The sequence below is a fragment of the Antedon bifida genome, chromosome 6 (assembly GCF_963402885.1).
Source record: "Antedon bifida chromosome 6, ecAntBifi1.1, whole genome shotgun sequence".
Lineage (NCBI taxonomy): Eukaryota > Metazoa > Echinodermata > Crinoidea > Comatulida > Antedonidae > Antedon > Antedon bifida.
In genome coordinates, this window is record NC_136231.1 from 7,676,223 (window position 1) to 7,695,261 (window position 19,039).

Here is a 19,039-nt window from a genome sequence, read left to right on the forward strand (position 1 = left end):
CATCTACATGTCGGAAGTGAAACCTACATTCTTTGCTGCTGGGATTTTTTAAATAACATGGGACTAAAGTATAGCAATCAAAGAAATATTAATAATAATAGTAATAAATATAAAATAATGAAAATCGTATGATGGATGCAAGACCTTTGTGTATGCTGTTTCATTGCAACTATTATAATATTATCAGGAAAGAGTGAAATGATTGAAATGTCACTCATTGCTTATTATGTAACATTTATTGTGTCGATATAAAAAAAAACCAATTTAATCTCATTTTGACGTTGAGTTTTATTTTCTTTCATTTTACTACCCTATAGTAGGCTAAATACTAAATCTTTTTAAATAGAAAAGTGAGTTACAATTTAAATGAATGTTATGAACGCATTCGTGAAAACGTAGCCTACATTCGTATACATGGTGGTGGATCTGTATAACGTCTACATTATGTGTGGCTATGCATGGACAAACGATCGTTACAAAATAACGTACTCTTTCACTAATGTCAAATAAATATGTTTACTCTGGTTAATGAGGCAACTAACTTTGTGATTTTATTTTCTCATTATTAGGCTATATTGTATATTACATTTGCCTATGAATAATTTACAGGCATAGATACAATTTTAAACCGGCGATCTAAATTAATAAATTATTTTTGTTATCAAATTAATTGTAAAAACAGTAAAGATGAGGAAATCTGTGAAAATGAGAAAAAAACGAATAATATATAATTCAACATTAGACACATATTGTATTGGCATAATTGCCTGGTATTTGCAAATTCCATTACTAATTTGCATACAATTTGCATACTAATTATTAGTAGTCGCACAGTTCACAAGTTTTTCTGCATCTTTGTTCTACGTATGCTCTGTACTCCTTTAGCTTGCAAATGTATGGTTTGGTTGGGCAATCGGGGTCTTCATCTATGCACACATCGTTCGATTCCGTTTGAGCTGTAAAAAACGTACACAGTAATCAGTTTTAATAATACTCTAGTATTTCAAAATGACCTACCCTTTGATTAATAATGGAATTATTCAAATGACCTACCAACCAATCATTTGATGATCTGGGTTTTCTAGTTCCATTCTGGAACTAGAAAACTCAGATATTGATATCTTAAGCCTGGTTTCCATAAAATCGCTACACCGTTTCCATTGAAATCGCTACACGCGCAGATGTCGCCGACGCGCATCGGGGAGGTCTCCCCGATTCATCGCAGACAAATCGGCAAAGTTCAACATGTTCAACTTAGCCGATTTTGTCGGCGATGAATCGTATACGAGTGTACCAAAGAATATTTAGCGCTCGCGTACTAGATCCCCGATAAATTCTAGCGTTTCCATAGAATCGCTACGCTCTGTCGGCGACAGCAGTCGGCGACACGGTGTAGCGATTTTATGGAAACCAGGCTTTAGTTTTCTAGATCTAGAAAAGTCAGATATCTGAGTTTTCTAGATCTAGAAAACTCAGATATATATCTGAGATCTGAGTTTTCTAAACACCCGAAAAACGAAGGTTGCTCAATGTGAGAGGAATGGAGGATAGTCGACGCAACAAAAACATATGAAAAGTTAACCACTGTTAAAAACAATAATGTCGCTTGCATTTTTTGTATAAAAACTAAATAAGGATGACTGAATATATTCCTACAATGATAATGAACATTACCGACGTACATTACGTAAGATGATGAAAGGGGGTGTGAGACTAACGTCGGAGAGAGATAACCTATTTTTTTTTTAACAGAAGAGTCCAACTCTTACTGAAATTTGGTAAAGGATTAATAAAGTCCGATACATTTAGAAGCATTCATTCGTGACATTAGCAGAACCCTCTGAGGTCTGCGTGTAAAGGCCCATTTACACTAGGACGATAAATAGACAAATATGCATTTCTATTATATACATAAAATAAAAGAAATTTAAAAACTTTTCATTCTAGAACTATAGAATAATCATTTCTGCTATCTTTGATAAAAATGATATTTTCACACGTCCAATCAAAATGACGTCATGATTAGTAAGAGCAATAATATCGTGACAATACAACGATTTTATTGTTTTTATTTATCATGACGTCATTCGATTGGAATTTAAAAACATATTATTTTTATCAAAGACAGCATAAATGATTGTTCTATACTTCAAGAACGAAAACTTTTCTAATTTATTTTGTTTTATGTAATAAAAATGCATGCTTATTTATTTATCGTCGATCGTTATCGTCCTAGTGTAAATGGGCCTTTAGCCTAGACTGGAAATCCCGTTTGAGAGATTTAAATCTTCACCAGTCCCTTTCTTAGCCTGACTCAATAGTGATGATGTTTCAATGAATATTGAATAGGCTGGCACTATTTAATTTACCGGTGGACTAATTTTTAATGTTTTAATAAAAAAAAAATAGTTTTAGGCCTACTATTTATACACTTGTATATATTCTTTTTATCAAATATTGTAAAATACTACTTTTCAGCCTTTTGGCTTTCCTTTTTTATGAATAAATATACCTGAATATAATAATGGTGTATTGGAAAATGTTATGCTAAAAGGGTTTAATTTATTATAAAGATATATTGTCCCCCATCTAAACAATATTTTTTTCCATTTTTTGTTGCTGAATATGCGATTTAATGTCACATATAGTTATTCACTTTGACTAAAAACTGGATCTTTTCCTGAATTTCCCTGAAAGAAATTTAATTTAAAGCAAAATTTAAAGTCTTATTTTATTAATCTTCATTTTTCATCTTTTTGGGGGACAATACATCTTTAAGAAAAAAACACTAAAATATTCACTGTTAACCTAATATCGCCATAATGGTTTGTTTAAGAGAGGTTTCTAAACCTCTGTCTACACTATCGAACTTTGTGTCATATCACTACTGTATTTGAGCACATCACACTTTTGTTGTCAAACTAGTTTGACAGTGTAGACAGAGCTTTAGGTGGGTGGTTAAGAGATACCGCTTAATTATTATACAAATTTTAGAAAACAAAGAATGTCCTTACTGTTCTGTAATTTTGATCAACTACGCTTTAAAATGATAAATTGGTTTCTTACTGTCAATGCAAAAGCCGCAAGTTTTTGGACAATTGTTGTTAACGAAAGATTCAGCTACCGACATATCACAGTACTCGGCGTAGTGTGGGCAATCTATATCACTATCCTCGCAAACTTCAAACTCCGAATTACCTAATACAGTTTAAAATAAATTATATCAAGACAATCTCATATTTTGTTTAAACCTATGAAATGGAAACAAGAAATAAATTTATCTATTTAATTTAATTTATTTATTTAATAAATTATCCATCTAAACTGAAGAAATACTAGGCTACAAATTGGAAAAAGCGATCACCCAAGCAATTCTGATGTGAAAGTAAAATGAAACAAAAAGCCATATGGATTCAAAAATAATCGAACATACCTGCTGAATACTGTTGATGGCATAAAGAAAAAATAAATTATTTATTTTAAGTTACATGTTATACTATTTTAGCAATTTAGCAAAAACATCGAAAGGTTCATTAATTAGTCATGTGGCATTTATAAAAACATAAGAAGATCTAAAAATAATTCGTACATTAAAGAAATAAACACATTTAGACCTACACATGTTGTGTTTGAGGATTTTTATAATTTAAATAGGTCATGAACTGTTATATAAACGTTCGATTATCTAACTCTGATAGTAAGACCATTGGGACGAAGCTTGCTGTCAGAATCCGCAATACTACACAATGTCTACAGTCGTTAGACATGATATACCGTTGTATCGGGTGGATACATAATAGTACTATCATAGTACCATAATGGTACTAGCTTCCATGTATAACCTGCAGTTCTTATACTGAGCTTCTCCTTGTCACCCCTCACGTCGGCTGCAAACTGGTGTACACAAACGTGTTGTATGATGTGTAAACTCTAGTTTTCGAGACAATTGGAAGGGGTTAGGATCCGTACAGATCTCATCTGATGCAGAATTATCAATTTAACACTATAGGGGCCTAAATTGTTATTTTAATAACAATAAATAATATTTTAAAATAAATTACCTTTAAACTGACACAGACTGCTACTGTAAGAAACACAGCACTGAATCGTATACTCATTTTGTTCACAGATACTTTGTCCAAGTTGTAAAATATAATGGAGGCCTAACTATACAACGAGGTATTTGTACACGAAGGAAGTTCAATGAATTGTAAAATCGAATCTATATTTTCACATTTTTATATGACTGTGTTATTTACAAACATAATGATGATAGATGACTAATCAACCAACGTCTCATGTTGTTGTTTCAACATTTTGACACCCATACATTTTAAGAACGATTTTGGAATTGCAAGTTGTTGGATTTACGATCTTTAAAAGCTTGGAAAATGAAGGGGAACAGTAATGATAGAGTTATAAGTAGGACTGTATTTGGAGCGGAATAAACACCTCTTGTAATAGTCATGTTAGGCTTATAAAGAGATACCGCTTAATTATGCAGACATACCATTTACTGTTACTGTTCTTGTGGCCGTCTTCTTCTGAAGACACATGGCCGTCATTAACGGACACTTAATATCAGATGACTTCACTGCTGGTGTACTCTTGAGATCTATGTTTAAACCATGCTATAAATATTATTGTTGTTGTTATTTATATGTTTAATGCAATACTTAGTTTGTAACGTTTATATTTTTTATTTTAGATTATAAAAGGATCCCAATGGATAAAAGCTAATAAGCGTTTTTAGGCTATCCTGGAAAATCTTTTATAAATGTATTTATTTGTAATATCAGTAAATTATGTTATCGCTTTGTGTGTATTTTTTTATGATGGTTTTCCTAATAAATTAAATCATACACCGGGACTGGATAACATAATAAAGCATTCCCAGGCCAAACCACTTGACTGGATATTGCAAACGCACAATTAATCCAAACCAATGAAATAGTGAAGCAATGACCAATCACCAATCAAAGCACTTTAAAATACGATTACCTTATTTTTTATCCATTATTTACATTATTATTCCACATATTTTCGATATTTTTTACTCTCCTGTCAAAAACCCACAGTTCACATTCTATCTTAAAAAAAGTAATTTTATGACCATGCCATTTATTATATCGCCGAATAAAATCAGTCAACTAAGAAATATAGACGACAATGTCAACTTACTTTAATTGTAAAAGTTTACTTGTATAATATCTGTGTGTTATTAGGCCTACTTCGACGAGAAGGCGCTCTTATAATAATGCATTTTAATAGCTAACCAATACTACACAAATGAGAATTAAGTTCAAGTAACCCAACTATAAATAAAAAACAACAAGGCAATTATTATTGATAGAATTTTATTTAGCTTCTTATTTTACTGGATGACAAATATATTAAGAATTAAAACTATACGTTTAATGTCTACGACACAAATATGATATATTTTAAACAAAAGGAAAAAAGAAATATGTTATTTAAGTGGCAACAGGTTACACCAATATATGATTGATCATCTAGTACCGTTTTGAATTTACGATCAATCGGGAAATTACCTCACATAATTATAATAAGTAAATATGTTCGACTAATTAAAATTGTCAATTTAGTTGTTTAACTGTAGGCCTAATCGGAAAGTGTTATGGCCTTCATATTTCTGGAACTTCCGCTTCCATTCCGGATTTCTGAAGAGAAAATTAATAAAAGATAAGTTTATCTTGTACAAGGAAATATCGAATGCATACGGCAACACATCGTCAAATTTAGCCTGGGTTCCAGCGGAGTTTTGACTTAATATTAACCAAAAGCAATACTTTAATTCTTCATATGATTCAATCAAATCGAGTCAGTGGCCGTATTCACCATTCACACTAATACTACTTAAACATCTATCTATTTGAATACAATTTAAGGGAAAAATCTTACATTTTTATTGAATGAAGTGAAATAGGCCTACTTAATATTTATAGTGTAATTGGGGAATACGGCCTTCATTTCAGCCGATTCTCGGTACTGTATCTATTTCCAAAGTATCATAGGAACATTTGGTATAATACAACATGTGCTTACATGTATCTTATAGTATTAGCCTAACTCTTAACCTAACCTTTTATGATACAGACACCACATGTGATATAAATAAGATGCTGTATTACCAAATATTTCTATGATACTTAGAAAACAGATAATATGTAGAAATACAGCACAGGGAATACCATTTTTATCGTCTGAACAGAGCTTTCTCTGAGTCTTGTTAACTTACATGTACATGCCCCACATGTCTTCATGCATCCCGTTGCAGCCATCGCCTGCTTAGGATCATTGCAACCCTTGAACACTTGACAGTCATCACGATAATCTTGGCATTCGGCTGTTGTTAAAGATCGATTACAATTATTGCAAATGTATGTATACTTTTAAATTAGCATGTGTTCTAGTACAAATGGTAGACAAGTTCAAAAGATGTACCCAGTTACATAACGTGTATTAAAGGTATTTGATATATACCTAGGTGTGTTTCAATGACTTTCAATAGTCAGTTGCAATGTACCTAATGACAGCTCTAGCAAAATTCCACAGAAAATCGGAGGATTTTTAGTAGGCCTATTCTACCGCTTGAAGAAGAAACAGGAGGGGATGTCTAGACTAAAAATAAAATGGCGTTCATGCAAAACGTGATGGTTGACTGTAATTTATAAATACTTACCGTTTGCTGACGCTTTCTCTACCTATAAAAGAAAAAAAAACATAAACTATTTAATGATTTAACACATTTTTATATTAATGAAGTGTTGATGTTGATTTGATCACTTCAATAATAAAATAAATACGTCGAAGATAATCAATTATTTACGGGTCCGCAGCCCCTAAACCGATTCTAGGACGCCCGGCCTTTACAAAGAAAAGATCAATACAACAAGTTATCCAACATTTTCATTTACAGTATACCGTAGCTTATACAATACTCTCGCAGAGTATATCGGGGGCTGGTTTTCGATTATAGTTGTTCGATTATTTACACGGTCGCCTTTTTTTTTAGATGGGGTTGAAATCAGAACGATCGGGTCCGAGGACCCTTGTTGATTGTATCACTTCAGACAGAGCATTATAGTGTGCATTTCTTCTTATCTTTCTTACAGATGAATATTATATCTGGAATAAAAGAATGAACGAGAAAATAAAGTTTTACTTACTGGCAGAATAACTCCAAAAATAAGTACACTGACAAAAAGACAGATCAGAACCTTTTCCATGTTTGTAGTGATGTCTTGAGCTAAATTTTCGTAGTTATTCTATGTACGGCTGTCACAATTATAAGTATATATGTTCTTTCGAAGTTATTATCCTTTTATAAGACAAAAGGTGATAGAAATTACCTTTTGAAAGGTTCTTGTTTTCACTATTATCTGATAAGTATGTATATATCTTATTTAGTGTTATTTTGTCACTTGCCGTAATTTGAATTAGGAATAAAATTCGCAATTATTCTTAGGGTTTTATCAGAATAAAAACAAGTGCAGATGTGTACTAGTTTGTTAATATTGTTAATAGAGCAGTGTTTGTTATTCTGTGGATTACTATGACCTGATTGTATTACCTTTAAAACTACTAATGACAACGAATTAAACGTAAACAGTTCTTAACAAGATCCGTGTATTTATAACACGTTAATGCGTCTCGTTTTGGCGAGGGCATCAGGTAACGGGTGAAAAACAAAGTTTGTGTGAATTTTACATGAAGGAACCTCTATTATAGGGACACCATCGGGACCCAACAAAGTATCCCTGCAATAGGGGTACCCCCTGAATAGCGGTGTCCCAAGAATTGGCCTACACGGTATACTAGGCCTAGTTTGATCCTGTCGTAGCTTTCAAGTTTCATATTCAACCCTGGATGTTCCTTTAAAAGAGTACCTGGAAATAATTGGTATTTACATAATTTCTAGATTAATAGATTTCAGTACCACTGGTGTATTTGACGCATCTGGTGGAGGTCTAGATATGTCAATTTAGCCGTTTCTTTCCTTCTAAATGCAAAATGTTTCTAATTATTAGGCCTACAGTTTGATTTTAATGTTGATGAAAATAGTGAAAAAACTGACAATTGTAGTAAAGAGAGAAGAGAAGATACTATTTTTGTCAAATGTTCTTTAAACGTCAATTCGACGTAAGAATAAAGTACTTAGTCAAGCTTCAAATGGCGTATGTTTATTTTCTAACAAAATGTAGACATTATTTGATATTCACATTCCGCGACATTAACCCTATATGATACGAATAATTATGCAGTATTCACATTATAAGCAAAATGTCTTCGGTTAAACATATTTTTAAGTTCGTAAAAGACTATTAGTATTACGACAGAAGTATAATGTATACTTAATGTATTGAGTATCTGTATTTGTATCAGTCGATTAGGTATAGATCATTAAGTTTTAGGCTAATTTATAACATATGTTACAAATTGTAAGACGTTACTTAGCATATTTTCTACAGTAATAAGTGCTTACAGTTGCTCTATTGCCATATGTGTATCTGATAATCGTGTTTAAGATAACCTAGTTTTATTAATGGACTGTAGAATCCAAATGCCGTTTAAAAGATGAAATATTGTCTTAAAATGTAAAGTTGGGCTGCGGCTTGTAGGCCTACTCATCTATTCAGTCATGTGTTTGTAAAATTACTTTCATTTATACAAGTCTGTCTTTATACCGGCACATCACTAACAACGTAGATATCAGATTCAGATTCGATTTATTAAGTCATTCATACATAGTATAATGATAATTATTTTCTTGTCAGAAAAACACAAGCAAAAAAATACATACATAATATTTACATTCGTGATCAACTTGGAACTAACAACAACAACAACAAATGATCAGCAATATAAAATACAACAGACCTAATGACCTATCTTTGAAACTCACTGTTGTATAGTCTAATAGCGCTAGATAAGAATGAACATTTATCTCTATTTGTTTTTACTGAAATTGTTGTTAATCTTCCAGATCTGGTAACTACTAACTTATTGTTGAGAATATGAGATTCATCAGCTAAAATACTATTTAATTTAGATATCATTCCATCATTACACATTTGTGTGATACCTTTAATTTCGACACCAGTAATTTTGCTTGCATTCCTAACTATTCTGTTTAACTTACTCAAATTTTTCTTTGTTAGACCATTTACCCAAGTAACACAAGTATGAACATCATCTTCATCATCGTTGTATGAAGCATCATCAAAATCATTGTCATAATCAGGCCAACAACATTAACACGGCATTGACATCACAATTATCAAAACGTCATCGTAACTAGTGTAATAGTCATCCTCATTCCATTGCGTAATCATGACGTCATTATAATCATCACCATCGTGTATTAACATTATCAGCATCTTCTTACCTCATCATCGGGCATCATCGTAATCATCATCACCATCATTGTCATCCCCAGAATCCCCATCTTTACATGCATATTAAATCCAACAATATCATTACAGAACAGACAACTATATTTGGTTCAATTTGATATTTATTACGATTTTCTGAACGAAACTTCGAAATAATTAAATAAAGTTTATAAGAACTCAATAACGTGATACAAGAATCTAACTGATAAATGAAACTAATGTAAATAATAAAATAATCTGATTGGTCAATACAATCAGGTGATCGTAGACCATGGTTTTGTTTTTATTTCTGTATTGATGTATACGATTTCAGTAATAATTAATTGTTAATGAGATGTTGGCATTAAAAAGGCTGAATAAACTAACTACAGTGAATTAAAATAGATTGGTTGCTTCGGACTATTGTATTGTTTAAACAGTGACTCTTGGTTCTTGGCAATCTGAAAGAAGAAAGGAAATAAGTCAATGTTGAAATACAAGTGACAATTCGTTCACAAGGCATATTATTATATCTACAGTTGGCGGGGAGGGGGGAGGGGCGATATTTACTATCACTTTATACGTCACAACAATTCAATCAACTGCATTGCTATACAATAGGCATAGCATAAGAATACTTACTTGCTAACAAAATTTGCACGTTTTAAAGCAGTTGTATACCATATCTGGGTCTACGTCTTCCGAATCACAGTTTCCAGCTATGGATGCACAGTCTGTGCCAGGTGTGTCGGCGCATTCAAACTCTATGTAAAATATAAAATGAAAATAATGTCTAAACGGTAAAGATTTGGAATCCTCTACTTTATATAAAGACGACCTATTATTTATTTTTATTTTATTTTATATCATTAGGCACATGTGGCCAAGGATTAGTAAATAGTAAATTAATCACTGTCCTATCAGATAGTATTAATACTCCTGATACAGGGCTATTTTGTGAACCAGTTCACCGGGTTCTTTAAATTGCACACGGGTTGTAACTGTGTACACTGGACCTATGGTTTATAGTCCTTATCCGAGAAGACTTGTTCCACTACCAGAAGTAGCAGCGAGTCGGCCTCGAACCCTTGCCGATTTTGTTGACTCTTTAGGTACGGTAAATGGCGCCCCTGCCTTAACCCCTCAGCCATTTGGCTCATACCACATTATGAGGAAGACGAAGGGGAGGAGATGTATCATCTATTACATTAAACAACGACTCTTACATACATTTTCCTATATGTTCCTATAATAAACGACAGCTTGTTATTATAAAAGTAATCTAATTCAACCGTGGTTGAGTTTTGAGGGACAATACGTTTTAAATTCAATTTTAGTTTAACAGAGAGAAATACGCACCAGTGATTTCGTTGTCGGTACAGCTCGACTGTAAAACAAAAAAAAAGTTATTGCGGTAATAATTTACTTTATTTTAGTGCCACTGCATAATAGCATGAAAATAATATGTCTTCTTTTTTCTCAAACGCAACAGACAATTTAACTATAACACAAGAAAACCCGAAATGTATTGTGTAAGAACAAATAAAACTGTAGTGTTTTTTTGTAAAACAATTCCATGATATTTCATCTAGCGGGTCCGTCTCAGACAGAATTCATGAAATTAATTATGGCGTAAATTATGACATTTGAATGGTTTTCGATACGTCGAGTAATACAAGTTTCGCTAGCGAGCCTCCGGTGCATTTAAAAATGATGGTATGCTGGCTACAATATAACGAAAAGCGGTACTTGTTTTCGTTAATAAGTGCAGTCTTTAATCTGCAATAAGTAGGCGTAATAAAGCATGGTTGAGAATGTCTCGACGTTCCTGTTGTTAAGCTACAACCGTATTCTGTTTGACAGTTCTTTCCTCCTTTGTTGAAGCACATGGCGTACTGTAAATCTTTACTGGTTGTACACCATATCGACGCGAAATGGTTTGTATGCTTCAATCTTGGTCTGAATTTTTAATGTAATATTTTGTTAGTCGAGCAAAGCCTGATGTACTAATGTTAAATCGACTAATGCTCTGTCTACACTATCAAACTAATTTGATAAAAAAAAAGTGCGATGTGCCCAAATATGGTAGTGATATGCTTAAATATGGTAGTGATATAACATCATAATTTTTGTCACATACAGTTTGATAGTGTAGACAGAGCTTAACAGTCTCGACAAATCCACAGATGAATCTTGCGCGTCACTTTCCAGGAGGCTACAGTCATGGAAACGAACATCTGGGATTACTGTAATCACATATTCAGTATAAGTATGTTTATAAGAAAAGAAAACACTGAATTATTAGATTTAATTACATTTTACTTGACCTTCAAATGGTGAATTTAGTTGGTTACTACCAGCCATGACAATTAAGTTATCTACTGGTTAAATGTTACCTTTTATAACTAAAACATCGTGTATTTGCAAATATCAAACTATTTAGAAAACTCACCAATTGGATCAGGCTAAGAGCCATCATTCCGATGAGGATAAATACCAAAGTCTTCGACATCTTGTAAGTGGTGTTGTTCAGGAACAAGTATGTTATATTGATGATGACAAGTTAAGTTGTTATTTCTGGCAGGTTGAAACCTCACTACTTATAAAGCAAATGTAAAGTAATAAAACACATTTATTACTTCTCATTGGCTATGATATCAGTTAACTATCAAGGTTATGTAATGTACGCCTTTTTATACACATTTTAATGTACGTGCCCTTATATAGGCATCTCAATAAAATGCGTTTTGCAATAACTAAATTTGCGTCACATCCTATAGCTTATGACCTGGTTATAGTATGTACCCTGTATGTAATTTTTACCAACAAATTAAAAAATACAATACACAAATTACATTTTTTCTAATGTATTTAATATGATTTGGTTATAAATAAAAGCATGCATTTTAAGACTGTTCGTATTGTTGTATTGTATATTTTATCGATAAAAAACATAAGCCTATTATGTTATATCTGTAGTTTAGTTGTTAAGTATACAGTTACGTATCTATGCGGCGGTTGATTGCTATATAATTCACTTTTGCATTTCCCATCCCTTCTTTTTAGTCGCATGCAACGCGACTCTACAGCTCACCATGTCGGTCAGTTGGTATGGTCGGTCGGTCGGTTAACTTGAGCACGCGACTGTATATGTATGTAATGTATATGGCCTTGTTTGTTGGTTACTCGGTCGGAATCCGTAGTGTTTAATGTCCTGGTTGTTTTCTGTTGATTTGTCCTGTCCCGTGTCCCGCTTGTCTTTGTCCCTTCGTTTTTTGTCCGAGGCAGACCCGACTCAAGATCCTGTATCTTTCTGGGATCTTGCCTTCTTCCCCCACACCGCAGATTTATTGTTATTTTTGTCTATGTTATTTCTTATTTATTCCATTATTGAAATCCATTATTAAATCTTAAAAGGAAGTTAATGTATGTGATTTTAAATTGAAAATTGAAATTTAAACATTTTTTGGTACAACTCGTTGGTAGTTTGGATTTTAGATTAATTTAAATATTTGTGTATTTAATTTATTTGTATAAATTGTGATTGTCACTAACTGAGGCTATATTTTCATTTAGATGTAAACGGTTTTATTACATTTCTTTATTTAAACTTTTAAACGTAGGCCTCCTATATGTCAATATTTAAACGGATTCCAAATGTATGCAATCGCATTACCTGAAGTAGCAACGTTTAGGCCTATACTTTACTCTTATATTAGTGAATAACCAAAGAATATATAAAAGAGAATATTTTAGGCATACTCTGATACCTCCCCATTCACAACATTGTAACTCAATCGTGTAAAATGTGTTTGTATTTTTTATTTTCTTGGCCACATAGGCCTATTAGTGCTTTAATGAATATTGTTGTTTCTGTCTAATGACAGAGAAACGGACATGTTATGTAATTAATTAATTAATACAATTCTATTCTATTCTATCCTATCAAAATGCTTGTTAAATTGTAGATCATGGAAGTAGTCAATGCATTCTACTACAAATAGAAATGTGTAATAGGCCTAATACAATATTGTTTACATGGGGTGTTTATTCAAAGCGGGACACTTAAGTTAGCCTGGTTTCAGTTGTATAAGCGATGTTTAGACTTGTTCCAATTCTGTATTATTGTCTTTTAGAGTCCACCAGTCGACGTTTCGATCTTTGGAAAAAGCGCAAATATTATACGTATGAAACGCCATGTGTGCCAAAATATTTACCATTTTACCAGTATTAGTTGAAATTCAGTCTGGAACGATGTTTCGTATCGCTAGCCTAGGCTTGGTTATTCACAGTATATGTTATAAAACTGAATATTTATATTCGTGCAATAGGGCGAATTATTTAATTTGGGAAAAGATGAGTCATGTCATATTTTCAACTTTCACCTTTTATTTGTATACTATATTCGTGTCACAGTCATGTGCCAATAAAGACGTCTAAACTCGCGGGCTTCGATTTTCCTTCTATCGATCATCAACAAAACAGCATCATAATACAATATTCGTATTTTGTAAGTATTGCTATGCATCATGTACATTATCAGCACAAGCAATACTAACTGGATCTGAAATGGCGTTTTCTATTCTATTTAAAATATGCACTGTCCCTTCTTAAATCCGAAATAAATTTTAAAAACTAAATTATCTTTATTTTCATCAAAATTAAACGTCACATAATCATTTAAAACATTGATTGTGTTTTACAATCCAAGACAGTGCACATTTTTAATCGAAAAATCATCAAACATGCAATACAATCTAACAAACAACAGTTTCATTTTTTCTGTAACTTTATTCATACCTACGCCTAAGTAAAGTACATTGGAAACTAAGTTAAAACTGATATTTGATTGGTGTACAGCAGGAAGCACGTGATTTAATATAATCATTTAGTTAAATTATTCGTCATAAAACTTCTTCTTTAGCTTATCGAACTTGTTCTTTGATCAGAATATATCATCATGGATTAAAGATAATTAATAGCCTATTGAATATGTTATTTAAAGTCCTATGTATAGGTCTACTTTGTAGAATATTTACTGGCGAATCATGACGTTACAGATTCACGGACCTCCATCTGAAAGAACAAGACAAGAAGAAAATAATATCAGCAATGTATACAGTATTTTGTAAGAGGGATAATCGATAATCACAGCTGTGGTTGAGCATTTTTCATTTTGTAGTACTACGAGTGTGGCCATTACTTTTATAAATGAAATGTCTCAGCTCTTTATTCCTCTTTATTGTACAAATGATAGTGTTCAAATAAAAATTTATGTAAAGCATTAAAATAAACTTTGTTTCTGCATTAGGCCTATGTTACGGCGTCACATCTGATACATGTGACCCTGTCACAGAATCTTTCATGATATTGGACAAATTACAGATATTGTACCGATAACCACCTACTAACACAGAACTGAATAAATATTGTAACGTAACACGAATTCTAACTCACTTTAACAGAATTTACAAGTCTTCCAGCAGTCATAGATCTTGTTAGCATACGCCTCCTGGTCGCACTTTCCAGCAATGGCTGAACAGTCTACCCCTGGTGTGTCGGAGCATGAGGGATCTATAATAAATTATATCAATGTATACTAATTATTTGTATTGTAGTTCAACATGTGATGCCGCTATTTACATCCGTTACGCTTGATTAATCAAAATGTGAATGGCGTATATATATATATATATATATATAATAATAATATATATAAACACAGTAGGCAAAGAACATTAATAATAATATATATAATATAATTATGCATAAACGGACATAAATAGGAAGAAGAATTTTTGCCCAGTGTTCATTATGAATATGGGTTAAGGAGTCTGGTGTTCTTCATGCTATTGCAACAAGAAAAACGGAAAATATATCCCGTAGCATCACTTTTTAAATAGAGACTTATTTCACAATGCTCGTTCTGTTTGCCGACGACAACAAAGCAAGGTTAAATATTATCAATGTTGTTGCAAAGGCCGATAGACACTAAACATGTTATGTCCGGAGCTATCCTTTAAGTAATTTAGTTACTTACCAACAGCAGCACCAAATGCCTGTGAACAAAAACAAATTTAATATTAATCAAATCAAATAAACATAATGTTTCTATCTACTAGAGGAAATGTCCTAAAACAAAGTCACTTTAGGTCTGAAGCAGGAGCACGTGTATATAAGATATCGTTGAGGTCTTTAACTTGAAAAGTTATATAAAAATACTTTATTATTTAAAATATTTATATTATTATAAAGTGTCATGAGATACTAACAGTGACTATGCTGCTAAAAACATGTAAAGGTATGATAGGCCTACTCTGTCTGATTCGAACCTACGGACATGGATAACATGTATTAAATTGATTGCACCTATGCTATATTAGACACGTTTGACTGACACTGACTGTCAGCTGCAGTATCGGCAAGTATAGTATACGCTGGTTGGCCTTTTTCTAAAGCCGTCTCTATTATTATATAGAAACAACTATTATCGTTAAATAAATTGGACGCAACACAACGTCGTAGGCACAATACAAGTGAGTTGCCCAATCACAAGTGACATATCGGATGACGCATCACGTCGTGATTGGTCAAATTACTTGCGGTCCTCTTACAGTCCTTGCATTGTGTCCAAGTAGAAACTAAGTTTAACTAAAAATACTCACCGTTTGGATAAGGCTAAGCGCAACCAAAGCGAAGAGAATGAATACGAAAGTTCTCGACATCTTAGAAGGTTTGTAGGTTTGTCAGTCTGTCCTTGAAACAAGAAGTTAAGTTTACAAGTGTAAGTTGTGATACATTAGACTGGTGGTCTGTCCCTTATATACATTCTGAACAAAATGTAAACGTGTTGTCTCTTCTCTCATTGGTTAAAACAGAAACAGGACACGGTTTTTTAACAATAACTCCTAACATAGTTATATATAAATTTATAACGGTTATATGACTGTTGGCCAAATATAAATAGTCACATTTTCTATGTTTTCAATATACATCATTGATTCCTAAACCAAGGAGCAAAACAAATGTATTTTTAAACTTCAACTGTTTTAGGGACTGATATAAAAAAGTGGGGTGGGGGAACTAGATCCATTGTTTCACTTTATACTTTCTTTTATTTTAGGCGAAGGATGTCCAATGGAGAATGTTTTTACTATCATTTTCATTGATATACCCGTAAAAACTCACAGAACTATTAAAACAAAAAAATCTTCAGTTCTCCCCCATGCTAGATTTTATTCAGTATATACGGGCCATCAACCCGAAAATAAACATTAGATAGGTACAAGTGACGTGATCTATATGCACATAAGATACATCTGGAAGGTGACATTATTGTGTTTTTGTCTGTGGATTTAAGTAAGGATTATAAGCAAATGGTAATAATAACTTTGGTAATAATAGATAATATCATATTAGTGACCTATTTTATTTTAAAAAATATCAAGGTCAACGGCATTTGAGCCTGGATTGTAATTAGCTAAATAAGGCCATCTTCTTGATGGCCATTTTTACACTTACTAGTGTGATATCCTCCTTTTCAGAAATTCGGTTAAAGGCAATAACTGACGTCATTGCGTATAAATAACCAATAATGAACACGTTTTGTGTACACTGCTCTTTAAAAAGTATGCAATAACGTTTAAATTACACAAGAAAGCCGTAAGTTCATATTATACTGGGTAAGGTAATTAACTTGCACTAAACTACATTCCTATATATGTTCAGTCTAACAAACACCTTTTACATCGTGTTGCCAGAGAGTGCAAAAAACCGTGTCTCGAACGCGATAGTTTCTGCTAGAGAAAAAAGCATCCTATTCTATTGTGTTTACACAACGTTTTCGCTATAACGGGTAGTTATGATAAAAGTGGAAAGATGCTGCAGTCCTAGAAAGCCCATTAACCTTGATTAGAAAAGTTCACCTTCATTTTGATTCGCTTTAACTGTAACTGTGTCTTTTATGTGTAAATTGACTTTGCGGCTCGCGATTTTTTTTTCGTACATTAGTTGCGGACCCCTCATGAAACGTCACAAAATAAACATGAGTAATTCATCAGTTAAGTTTGTTGTTCCGTATGCACCTAAGCGTGATTACAACTGCGATACGATTATAGGCATATCTCCGCTGTGGTTGCGGCGTGCGATTTCATAAAAGAATAGCGGCGTTGTGTGGATTGTCGAAATAATCAGCCTTTAGTTTATGGTGTTGTTTAATAGAATTTATTACTAAAGAATTACGTGTTAAAATTATAGTTTCTATTAATACTATTAGGCCTAATTATTAGTCTCTAAAGCCCATGTCTATTCTTCTAGTTAGTACTGTGTGTGTGTGTGACGTGTGTGTGTTAGGTATGACACAGTCCGAATAAGTCAGCAAAATTAAACAATTACATTACACAAAAATACAGCATGTACATTTTTTATTCTAATATACATGCTTATGTAAAGTTTCCTTTGAGTACATACATACTTATTTATCAATGTACTGTTTAAAGATGTATTGTCCCTTGAAACACAAAAAATGAAAAAAAAAAATATTCTAAATTTAAATTGGCCATATCAAAGTAATATTAAAGGTATTCACTTTAAGTCGAAAATTCAAGCCAAAAACAACAAGTTTACGTAATTAACAGGTAAATTAATTTGATTACATTTCGTCTGGAAAATCATCACAAGCGAAAGTAAACAAAGATTTCAAACCACGAGTATGCATTATACATGATGCTAATTAGGATTGTTTACAACTCGTCGCGGTTGAGAAGGTGTTTTCACACAGATCGCGAGGAAGTTTTATGATTATGCATACAGAGTAGCCAAACAAGCGCGTTGCATTATGAGATATGTTTTGATCGAAAACTTTGACTGGAAGTCAAAGTTATTTTTTGAACAAAAAAATGTCTGTATTTCGGTTAAATAATTTTTTTTTTTACTAATTTTTGGTGAAAGTTAATAACTATTATGATACTTCAAAATGACCCACTTTTTTTCGAAATTTAAAAAAAAATTTTTTTTTTGAATTGGTCAAAGGGACAATACATCTTCAATAATAGAATATAATTAAAAAATTAACATTACACAAATGATATATATTCTTTATTCTCGTGGGTCTAATCTTTCCATCTCATGTGTTCATATAGTATGCGCAAAAGATGTGTAACAGCAACCGTTCTTCTTTTGAACAAACAAGCAGAATAGCGAGAGAGAGAGCTAGCTAATAATAAGGCCTAGGAGTAGTATGCATGGTGTGCGTGAAGAAGAGTACGCGAAGGCAATCACGTGAATGGTGAACAACTAATGAACTATTCATGTTTATTTTGTGACGTTTCATAAGGGGTCCCCAACTTATGTACGAAAAATAAAATCGCAACCGGCTCAGCTACAGTGATTAAGTTCACTTAGTTTGACCCATGTCTCCCCATTTTCAGTTTTTTTGTTGTTATGTAATAGACCGAATAAATAATGAAATGAAATGAAATGAGAAACACCTCTCAACAAACTCATAATGTTCATACTGTAGGTTTTTGTAAATATTATTGGTTGAACGTTGTCTGCCAACACTCTGAAGTTATCGTTGTCGTTTTTTGAATGTGTAAATAGATATACCAACAAATATTTATTGTTTAGGAAAACGGTATATTTTT

The 19,039-nt window shown here is 32.5% G+C and overlaps 1 protein-coding gene and 3 long non-coding RNA genes across 5 annotated transcripts; all 4 read right to left on the reverse strand.

Annotated features, from left to right (window-relative positions):
* Nucleotides 1-217: 217 nt before the first annotated feature.
* Nucleotides 218-4,220, reverse strand: LOC144845594 (uncharacterized). The gene is made up of 4 exons (XM_078703029.1): nucleotides 4,062-4,220; nucleotides 3,434-3,443; nucleotides 3,067-3,198; nucleotides 218-956 (listed from the first exon to the last, which is right to left on the reverse strand). Exons 1-4 carry the CDS (start codon nucleotides 4,116-4,118, stop codon nucleotides 820-822), a joined length of 336 nt encoding a protein of 111 aa, XP_078559155.1. The 5' UTR covers nucleotides 4,119-4,220; the 3' UTR covers nucleotides 218-819.
* Nucleotides 4,221-5,378: 1,158 nt separating this feature from the next.
* Nucleotides 5,379-7,324, reverse strand: LOC144845597 (uncharacterized). The gene is made up of 3 exons (XR_013612572.1): nucleotides 7,169-7,324; nucleotides 6,260-6,367; nucleotides 5,379-5,681 (listed from the first exon to the last, which is right to left on the reverse strand). It is a non-coding gene; the product is annotated as an uncharacterized LOC144845597 (long non-coding RNA).
* A 2,196-nt stretch (nucleotides 7,325-9,520) lies between these two features.
* On the reverse strand, nucleotides 9,521-12,005 carry LOC144844829 (uncharacterized). Of its 2 annotated transcripts, none has more exons than XR_013612474.1 (4): nucleotides 11,848-12,005; nucleotides 10,755-10,782; nucleotides 10,038-10,159; nucleotides 9,521-9,856 (listed from the first exon to the last, which is right to left on the reverse strand). It is a non-coding gene; the product is annotated as an uncharacterized LOC144844829 (long non-coding RNA). The 2 variants fall into 2 exon arrangements; XR_013612473.1 differs by having other exon boundaries at nucleotides 9,521-9,840; nucleotides 10,012-10,159.
* Nucleotides 12,006-14,166: 2,161 nt separating this feature from the next.
* LOC144845596 (uncharacterized) lies at nucleotides 14,167-16,207 on the reverse strand. The gene is made up of 4 exons (XR_013612571.1): nucleotides 16,061-16,207; nucleotides 15,436-15,454; nucleotides 14,853-14,969; nucleotides 14,167-14,471 (listed from the first exon to the last, which is right to left on the reverse strand). It is a non-coding gene; the product is annotated as an uncharacterized LOC144845596 (long non-coding RNA).
* Nucleotides 16,208-19,039: the final 2,832 nt, after the last annotated feature.

What these genes read in the sequence shown, in the direction of transcription:
- LOC144845594 (XM_078703029.1), bottom strand. Translation starts at nt 4,118, where the DNA reads ATGAGTATACGATTCAGTGCTGTGTTTCTTACAGTAGCAGTCTGTGTC. An exon ending in TTGCGGCTTTTGCATTGACA is followed by an intron (nt 957 to 3,066) that starts GTAAGAAACCAA and finishes CGTTTTTTACAG; the next exon opens with CTCAAACGGAATCGAACGAT.